Source organism: Etheostoma cragini, chromosome 13, assembly GCF_013103735.1.
Source record: "Etheostoma cragini isolate CJK2018 chromosome 13, CSU_Ecrag_1.0, whole genome shotgun sequence".
NCBI classification, from domain to species: Eukaryota; Metazoa; Chordata; class Actinopteri; order Perciformes; family Percidae; genus Etheostoma; species Etheostoma cragini.
In genome coordinates, this window is record NC_048419.1 from 25,666,155 (window position 1) to 25,675,884 (window position 9,730).

Genomic DNA, 9,730 nt, shown 5'->3' on the forward strand with positions numbered 1-9,730 from the left:
CTTTCCCACGTGGGCCCAATGGGGAGTGTGAGATTTCATTTGCTTAGCTTGGGGGTATCTTGAGATACACTGATCCTACTAAACTGCACAAGCCAGAGAATGTAACGCTGTCTTTGGTTTTGCTGTAGCTTGCCCAGGGAAAAAGATACACACGATAGAAACCAAGAAATGATGCACTCTCTAGATTTCTATACGTCAAAACTTGGGCTGAAACTACCAGATTGTGAGGTGACCAGATAATTATGGATTACAAGGCTTGGATATTCTAATACCTTAGGGTGTTTTCGATGTAGGAAACTAAGGTTTTTGGCGATCTTTCACCGCTGTGATTAAAGACACGAGGAGACAGGTAGGAAACACACACTCGATTAGACTCAAATCTTTCTGTGTTTCTTTACTTCAGAACATGATTATTACCGTTGTGAGTCACCTTATTGCTTCGTGTGTGGGCTCGATGGAATCAGGACACTTTAAGCTTTCAAATGATGTATGGCATGACCGTGTTTATGACGGTTTAATGCTTACAATTTAGGAAAGAAGTCAGCACTTCCAAAAAACGGCGAGTTTACGTCCCGTGCACGGGAACCGTCTGCCCAAGAAGTAGCTGTTTTTGCTTAAAATGAACTGAATAGGTAATTTTTTGCGTTGTGCATATAAACCAGGAGTCTTCAACAAGGATTCCTCAGATTCAGCCTCCAAAATCAGTGTTAATTTTTGATTTTTCTTTTAAAAAATGAAAAAGTCCTAACATGAATCCAACATATTTTTAGGAATTACAAATTCCCACTGGCGATAGGCTTACCGGCCTGTAGGTAAGGTAGTCACTGAGGTAGTCATCCATAGATACAGGTCATCCCAAAGGATTCACTGTGACACATGTATGTGTAACAAACAGGATTTATGAAATCATGCTAACAATTATCAGACTATTTTATAAGCTTAATATTCAATGCAACAAAGGTATAAAGGCTTTGGGCCGCCGTACAAGATATTGTATACCGAGTTTAATATGCAACTTTATTTCATATTTTTTAACAACATATGTAGTAGGGGATCCCTGCTCTTAACAAATTAACAGAACATGGAACAGAATGAAAGATATGTGAACAAGGATCAAACTTTATGAAAAATGACAAACATCTCTCTATAGTAGAGCTGCAAAGATTAATTCATTAATTGTAATTTCTAAGAAATGGGGATTTGTGGATTATGACCAACATGTTTTTTATCTGAAAGCCTTCTTTTGAGATTCAAGGGTCTGTAAATTTCAAGAATATCACAACGCAAAAAAAACAAACATTCATGTTCACATTATAACATTATGGGCACAACAATCATTTGAGTAATGAAAGAAATGTTGGAATCCTAACATCCCTTTATGTATAGACATTAAAAGACACTGCAACAAAAAGTAAAAACAAACTTTAAACCCTACTCCATAAGGATCATAATAACAAGATAAAGGCACAGTGGATTTGCATCAAAGGCTTTGGGAAACACTGACCAAACTAAACCAAACAACTCATCCGTTCATTCAGAAAATAATCCTCACATTAATAATAGATGCCCCCCAACATTGTACATTTCATTCAGTTATCTTTGCAATGCATTGATCGAGGGGTGGTGAAAATATTCTGTAAAACAAAAGGAAACTATTTACAACATTTTGGTACCAATGCACTGGTCATTTGTACCATTTTGTACATTGTAAATGAGGAGAAAGAAAAGAAAAAACAAACAGATAAGCACATTTATTCTCAAGTATGTTGGTTTTCTTTTTCACTTATTTTGTATCTAACTTTTGAACGGCAAAACCTTTTTGAACTGGAATGATTGTGACAGGAATTTCCAAATCTCTTTAGACTGCACGCCATAAATAATGGGGTTGAGGAAGCCGGGGATGATGTGGAACAAAATAGCGGCCATTTTTCTGTAGTCTGAATACTGAGGGAAGCGATGCAGGACAATGATCAGCAGTCCACAAGACAACATAATTAGATATGTAAAGAGATGAGTGCTGCAAGTTTTTAAGGCTTTACTGTTCAGAGACTTGCTGTTACTCATCAGACACACTACTGTAATCTTAGTGTAGGTGAGAACCATGCTGCCTATAGATCCTGAGAACAGAACTACAGTGAAAACAAGGCCATAGATGTTATTAATAGACACATCCTCGCAGGAGAGTTTGAACAAAGAGGCATTGTCACAGAAAGGGTTTGTGATCAGAGTCCTACATCGGTTTAGCCGTATGGTCAGACCGAGAAGAACTCCAATCAACACAATGGAAGCCCCCCAGGCCAAGACTGTCAGCTTCACCACCATTTGGTTGGTCATTATGGCAGCATAGCGCAGGGGATCGCAGATGGCAACATATCTGTCAAAGGCCATGATCATGAGCACTGTGTGGGAAGTGGTCCCAAATACATGTGTTGTAAAAGCTTGGACCACACATTCATAATAACTGATGAGGCGCTCAGAGGGAGGACGCAACAAGTCTAAAAGCAATCGAGGCACCATGATAGAGTTTCCAAGCACATCATTTAAGGGCAGGTTGCAAAACAGCAGATACATGGGCTGGTGGAGGTTTTTATCAATGAAAACCAGAACTACAATACCAAAATTTGCCATCATTATCAACAGGTAGGAGAAAAAGAAAAAGAGGAAGACAGGGTATGTAGACTCTTCTGTAACCTTCAGCCCCTCCAGTTGGAGGGTGTAGCTGTTGTAGGTGTAGTTCTCCATCAACCTGAAACCAAAGACACAACAGAGAATGCAATTATCACGTAAGTCATAAGGTCTTCCATACACCTGTGAATAAACCACGGATAGATTTGAAATAGTTAAGTGTCAAGATAAATAAAAGCATGTCGACATTATCTTTAATATGTCGTGGCTTGCCTGCAGTGGTCAGACCCTCACTAGACAACCTTCAGCCAGAAGTCCACAACCTCTGTCTCAGTTTTAAAAGAGATGTAGGAAAGGGTGACGTAATGTCAAGCTGGTAGCCATAGGCAACACTGCTGAGCTAATGGTTGGAGGTTGGCAGTGTTTGTTGTTGGTAATTCCCCTGCAATGGCATTGCTTAGAAGTTGAAGAAAAACCTTAACCAGTTGGCATCCACGTTGTCCAAAATGGTCCAATTCAGGATCAAGAATCTGACCCAAGCTAATTTAAATTCAATTTTATTTTATTTTATTTATGTAGCGCAAAATCACAACAGGTCTAAACCGAACTCTGGGATGTTATTTATCTCCCAGGTCTTTCCATAAACAGCAGGTCTAGATCGGACTCTGGGATGTTATTTACAGAAACCCAACAATCCACCAAGAGCAAGCACTAAGCCACAGAGGCAAGGAAACACTTCCTAAGAGACAGAAACATGGCGTGGGTGGGGGGCATCTGCCTCGACCGTTAAGGGGGAGAGAAAGAGAGAGAGAGAGAGAGACATTATTTAACTGTAGCAGAGGGTGTGGAGCAGGAACATGGAGGCGGCAGGTGACTCCAACCACAGATCCAGCCCAAAATCACCTGCAGGAAGCGATAGGAGGAGAGAGAGCGAGAGAGCACAAGACTCCGGGAAAGGGAAGAAGTTAAGTTAGTAACATGCATTAAAGGGATGAGGTTGCACAAAGATGGAGTGAAGGGGAAGGAGAGAGGTGCTACAGCTACGTCAAAAACAGACCTGGCGACTATGTCTGTCACTTACTTAAAGTTATCTGTGTTATGTTTTTAGAGATAACAATGACAACAGGGACTACAAAGGAATATTTACTCTTCCTTAGCGCAACAGCAGCATTGCAAATACCAACAACAGAAGCTAAAGTTACCTATAATCCATCAGGTATCTCACCACGGATCTGACACCAAACAACAAGAGAAAACCTTTTTTTCCGAAAAGGGTCAGATATTTATTCCTAACTTCTGGAGGAAGGATCTAAAGCAAACACTCACAAAAATGTTGTGGACAACAGCAGGATGCCTTTGCACTGCAGAAAGAGTAGGAACGAGCTTTGATTTGGGCCGAGGGCTGGTCCCAGATACCGAACAACAAGAGAAAACCTCTTTAACCCAAAAAGGTCAGATATTTGCAAAAGAACCACCCTGCACCCCATACATCCGAAGACATTGGGAGAGAAGGCTTGGGATGATTTTTGGCTGTAAATCAGCTATCAGGCTCCTCTCCTGTGCAACCAGGTTACAGTTTGGGTTCAGGAGGCAGACACCGTCTCCACATTTAAGAGTGGGCTTAAGACATTGCTTTTTGATGAAGCTTATAGTTAGGGCCGGATCAGGAGAGTCCAGAACCATCCCTTAGTTCCGCTGCTTTAGGCCTAGACTGCTGGGGGACTTCCCCTGATGCACCAAGCTCCTCTTTCCTCCTCCTTCGCTCCATCTGTAATCAACCTCATACCATTTATGCATGTTACCAACTCGACTTCTTCCCTTCCAAATTCTCCCTGTCTCCCTCTGTCTCTGTCTCTCCCCCCCAACCGTTCGAGGCAGATGCCCCCCACCCTGAGCCATGGTTCTGCTTCAGGGTTCTGCCTCTTAAAGGAAGTGTTTCCTAGGCTCTGTGGCTTAGTGCTTGCTCTTGGTGGATTGTTGGGTTTCTGTAAATAACATCCAGAGTCCGTTCTAGACCTGCTCTATGTGGAAAGACCTGGTGGATAAATAACATCCCAGAGTTTGGTTTAGACCTGTTGTGATATGGCGCTATAGAAATAAAATAAAATAAAACTGAATTTAAATTAGCTTGGGTCAGATTCTTGATCCTGAATAAGACCATTTTGGACAACGTGGATGCCAACTGGTTAAGGTTTTTCTTCAACTTCTAAGCAATGCCATTGCAGGGGAATTACCAACAACAAACACTGCCAACCTCCAACCATTAGCTCAGCAGTGTTGCCTATGGCTACCAGCTTGACATTACGTCACCCTTACCTACATCTCTTTTAAAACTGAGACAGAGGTTGTGGGCTTCTGGCTGAAGGTTGTCTAGTGAGGGTCTGACCACTGCAGGCAAGCCACGACATATTAAAGATAATATTGGAATGCTTTCAATAATCTTGTCACTTAACTATTTGAAATCTATCCGTGGTTTATTCACAGATGTATTGAAAGATCTTATGACTTACGTGATAATTGCATTCTCTGTTGTGTCTTTGGTTTCAGGTTGATGGAGAACTACACCTACAACAGCTACACCCTCCAATTGGAGGGGCTAAAGGTTACAGAAGAGTCTACATACCCTGTCTTCCTCTTTTTCTTTTTCTCCTACCTGTTCATAATAATAGCAAATGTTGGTATTGTAGTTCTGGTTTTCATTGACAAAAGCCTCCACCAGCCCATGTATCTGCTGTTTTGCAACCTGCCCTTAAATGATGTGCTTGGAAACTCTATCCTGGTGCCTCGGTTGATGTTGGACTTGTTGCATCCTCCCTCTGAGCGCCTCATCAGTTATAATGAATGTGTGGTCCAAGCTTTTATCTCACATGTATTTGGGACAACTTCCCACACAGTGCTCATGATCATGGCCTTTGACAGATATGTGGCCATCTGCAATCCCCTGCGCTATGCCGCCATAATGACCAACAAAATGGTGATGAAGCTGACAGTTTCTGCCTGGGGGGTGGCCTTAGTGATGGTTGGGATTCTGCTCGGTCTGACCACAAGGCTGAACCGATGCAGGACTCTGATCACAAACCCTTACTGTGACAATGCCTCTCTGTTCAAACTCTCCTGCGAGGATGTGTCTATTAATAACATCTATGGCCTTGTTTTCACTGTAGTTCTGTTCTCAGGATCTATAGGCAGCATGGTTCTCACCTACACTAAGATTACAGTAGTGTGTCTGATGAGTAACAGCAAGTCTCTGAACAGTAAAGCCTTAAAAACCTGCAGCACTCATCTCTTTACATATCTAATAATGTTATTAAGTGGACTGCTGGTCATCGTCCTGCATCGCTTCCCTCAGTATTCAGACTACAGAAAAATGGCCGCTATTTTGTTCTACATCATCCCCGGCTGCCTCAACCCCATTATTTATGGCGTGCAGTCTAAAGAGATTTGGAAATTCCTGTCACAATCACTCCAGTTCAAAAAGGTTTTGCCGTTCAAATGTTAAATACAAAATAAGTGAAAAAGAAAACCCAACAACATACTTGAGAATAAGTCTTCTTATCTATTTGTTTTTCCTATTCTTTCTCCTCATTTTCAATTTACAAAATGGTTCAAATAAGCAAAGTTAAAACCAAAACGTTGTTAATAGTTTCCTTATGTTTTACAGAATATTTTCACTAACCCTCAATCAATGCATTGCAACGATAACAAAATGAGATGTACAGTGTTGGGGTGGCAACCTGAGGTGTTTTTATGATAAATGTGAGGATGATTTTCTGGACGAATGGATGAGTTGTTTGGTTTTGAAAAATCAGTGTTTTCCAAAGCCCTTGATGCAAATCCACTGTGACTATATCATTAGCATGGACCATGTCACAAATATGTGTTAGTTAAAGATTTAATGAACATTATGAATGTGTAGATAGATAAATTGATGTGGATGTCGTCTGACGGCTGGTCTGGGGTGGATGTGTGATTACAGGATTACATTATTTTTTCCTAGAAGCAGTTTTTGCCCGAATAGTTTACAGATCCCCAAAAGTGTCAGATTGTGTAGAGCTGAGTTGTGCGTGGGCTTGACAGAGATCGTTGAGATTGTTTGGAAGTGTAAGATCGGTGTGCCTGGGAAGACCAGCGGCCTGGGAACTGAATGCTTCGGTGGGAGATGCCTGATCTGGCGGCTGTGGAGGCTGGAATAATGTTTGGGTGATATGGCTGGATATGGTTTTTGAAACCAGAGTCAAGTGGACATTTTGGAATAGTGAAAAGTTGGCGCTGTGGAGATGTCTTGGTGGCATACCTGGAGCAGATGTATTTGATTAGTAGGGTTGAGTTGGGAGCTGAGGTGGAAGACAAAGGGGGAAGGAAACTTCTCAGTGTTAATATGAGAGAGTTTGAGGTGTGGATGGTGATGTCTGATAAACCGGATGAAGAGAAGGATCATAGATGGATGAAGTCGGTGCAAATTATGAACCCCTCAAAAGCTGAAAAAGCGTTGAATGGATTTAACATTGGTGATGAAATTACCAGAGAGGGAAATGGAAGCCAATATGTGGCTTGATGTGCCTGAAAGCAATTCCAGCCATTTAGGTAGGCTGGGAGATTGCTGGGCAAGACTGTTGCTGTGGGCGTCTTGTGAGGCGTAAGAGGTTTCTCAGCTGTTAGTTGAACGTTGTGGCTAAAAACGGTGGCAATGGTGTTGGGTGAATGTCTGATTCTGGAGCCGAGTGTCTGATTTTCTTTATTTTAGATGTCTTCTACAGCTGTGTTTGAGTAAATGAGTATGACTTGAGACCATTCTTGCACCCAAAAGTAAGGCAGCCAACAATGGGGTAGACCTATAGGTCATTGAATGTAGACAAAGGAAACCCGGACTCTGTGCTTAATCACAGATTTCCGAGGGGAATCATCAACAACAGCACGTGGCCCTAATTGCCAGAGAGAATAAGCTGGTGCAGAGCAGGGGAGACCGGTGAAGGCCAATGCACCGACAAAGCTGACCGAGTGACTGGAGCTGGCATGGCTGGAGAAAAGTTGTTAACACAAGGAGCAAAATACATCTGGGAGTTGGGGAAGGTACGGGGGGAGGGGATGCAGTGATGGGAGGGGGAAGGGGGGGGGGGGTGGGGGGGGATGGGGGTAAGGACAGACCAGTTGGAAGGAAGAAGGCTAAGAATCGTTGAGCAGGATAGTAGGTAGGTCCGTTGAGCAGCTGGAAGTGGCACTGGAATTGCAAGGTGGCCAGCACGGAAACGGAAGAAGCAGAAGCCAATCGGCCTGGAACAGCTGAAGGAAGGGTAGAGGAAGGGATGAAGGGATGAAGGGATGCATGTGCACGGCGTCTTGTGAAGCATGCGAACACGGGGATGAAAAGGCGCCTTAGACACGACAGACAGAGGGAGCAGGCACAACAAGTATAACATCCTGACGGGCCTGTGACGTCATGCGTGACGCCGCCGGTCGAGGCCGACGCTGGTGGGGAACCCGGAAGTGCCGGAAGCCCAGCGGTTGCCGCCTACGGGGTAGCAATGGAGGCTCGGAAGAGCCGGTACTATGCAGTACTGCTGTCATTAAGGTACCGTTGAAGCCAGGCCACGGTCCAGTCTCTGATATCGGGTTTCATCTGTTGAGGTAGAGACGGCCGCTCCACGGAGGAGGGCATGCAGCGCCGAGGAGAGTAGCGGACGCCTCTACGGGAGGAAGGCTGACAACGCTGAGAGGGTGGACGCCGATCCTCACGGCTCCGACTTCCCGACCTTACAGACAGAGGGGAAGATGCCTGGAAGCCGCTGGAAGCCGCCGGAAGCTGAAGCTGCTGGGAGCCAGGGATCGTTCTGCGAAGGAGAGGAGATCTGGGCGAAGCCAAGGCACCGCGGACCACAATCGGCATCGTTGAGAGAGTTGACAGCTGCGGCGTGACTGAAACATGCCCTGTTTCGAACAGATCGTCGTTGAAATCAGGTGAACGTGGCAACCGCACCGGATCCATGACTGATAGCGTGAAACGCTGACCCTCTTGTGTCAAGCAATCAGAGACACGAGCCTGGCTGCGCAGAACGGTATATGGAGGTTTGTCTGGTGATTAAAGGTGTGGTTAGGCACGGCCCTGTTCCCAAACCTAAGTTAATACATCAACTTCATGTCCTGTCATTATGATCCTTATGGAGTAGGGTTTTTAATTAGTTTTTTACAAATTGTTGCACTTTAATTGTTGCGTCTTTAAATGCCTATACATAAAGGGATGTTAGGATTCCAACATTTCTTTCATTACTTAAAATATTGTCACATCCTTAATGTCATGATGTGACCATGAGTGTTTATTGTTTTGTGTTGTGATATTCTTGAAATTTACAGCCCCTTAAATCTCAAAAGAAGGCTTTCAGCTACAAAACATATTAGTTATAATCCGCAAATCGCAATTTCTTAGAAATTAATGATTAATGAATTAATCTTTGCAGCTCTACTATAAAGAGAGATTTGCTATTTGTCATGTAGTTTGGTCCTTGTTCACACATCTTTCACTCTGTTCCATGTTCTGTTCATTTGTTAAGAGCAGGGATCCCCTACTACGTTGTTTAAAATGAAGCTGCACATTAAACTGGGTATACAATAACTTGTACGGCGGCCTAAAGCCTTTATACCTTTGTTGCATTGAACATTAAGCTTTTAAAATAGCCTAGTATTTGTTGGCAGGATTTTATAAATTATGTTTGTTACACATACATGTGTCAGAGTGAATCCTTTGGGATGAACTGTATCTCTGGATGACTACTTCGGTGACTACCTTACCTACAGGCCGGTAAGCCTATATTCATGGTAAGACTTTTTCATTTATGAAAGAAAATTCAAACATTAACAATAATTTTGGAGGCTGATTCTGAGGAATCCTTGTTGAAGATTCCTGGTTTGCATGTACAACACAAAAAATTACTTATTGTCCTTTTTACAGAAATGCAACAATTCACCAAGAGCAAGCACTAGGCCACAGAGGCAAGGGAACACTTAAGAGACTTAAGAGACAGAAATATGACTGAGGGTGGGGGGGCATCTGCTCCAATCGGTTGGGGGGTGAGAGACGGACAGAGAGAGACATGGAGAATTGCAGCAGAGG

The 9,730-nt window shown here is 43.2% G+C and overlaps 2 protein-coding genes across 2 annotated transcripts; one reads left to right on the top strand and one right to left on the bottom strand.

Moving 5' to 3' along the window:
• Positions 1-1,794: 1,794 nt before the first annotated feature.
• LOC117956021 (putative gustatory receptor clone PTE03) lies at positions 1,795-2,748 on the bottom strand. Its single transcript, XM_034890865.1, has one exon. It carries the CDS (start codon positions 2,740-2,742, stop codon positions 1,795-1,797), a length of 948 nt encoding a protein of 315 aa, XP_034746756.1. The 5' UTR covers positions 2,743-2,748.
• Positions 2,749-5,170: 2,422 nt separating this feature from the next.
• Positions 5,171-6,124, top strand: LOC117956022 (olfactory receptor 187-like). Its single transcript, XM_034890866.1, has one exon. The coding sequence runs from the start codon at positions 5,177-5,179 to the stop codon at positions 6,122-6,124; it is 948 nt and encodes a 315-aa protein (XP_034746757.1). The 5' UTR covers positions 5,171-5,176.
• Positions 6,125-9,730: the final 3,606 nt, after the last annotated feature.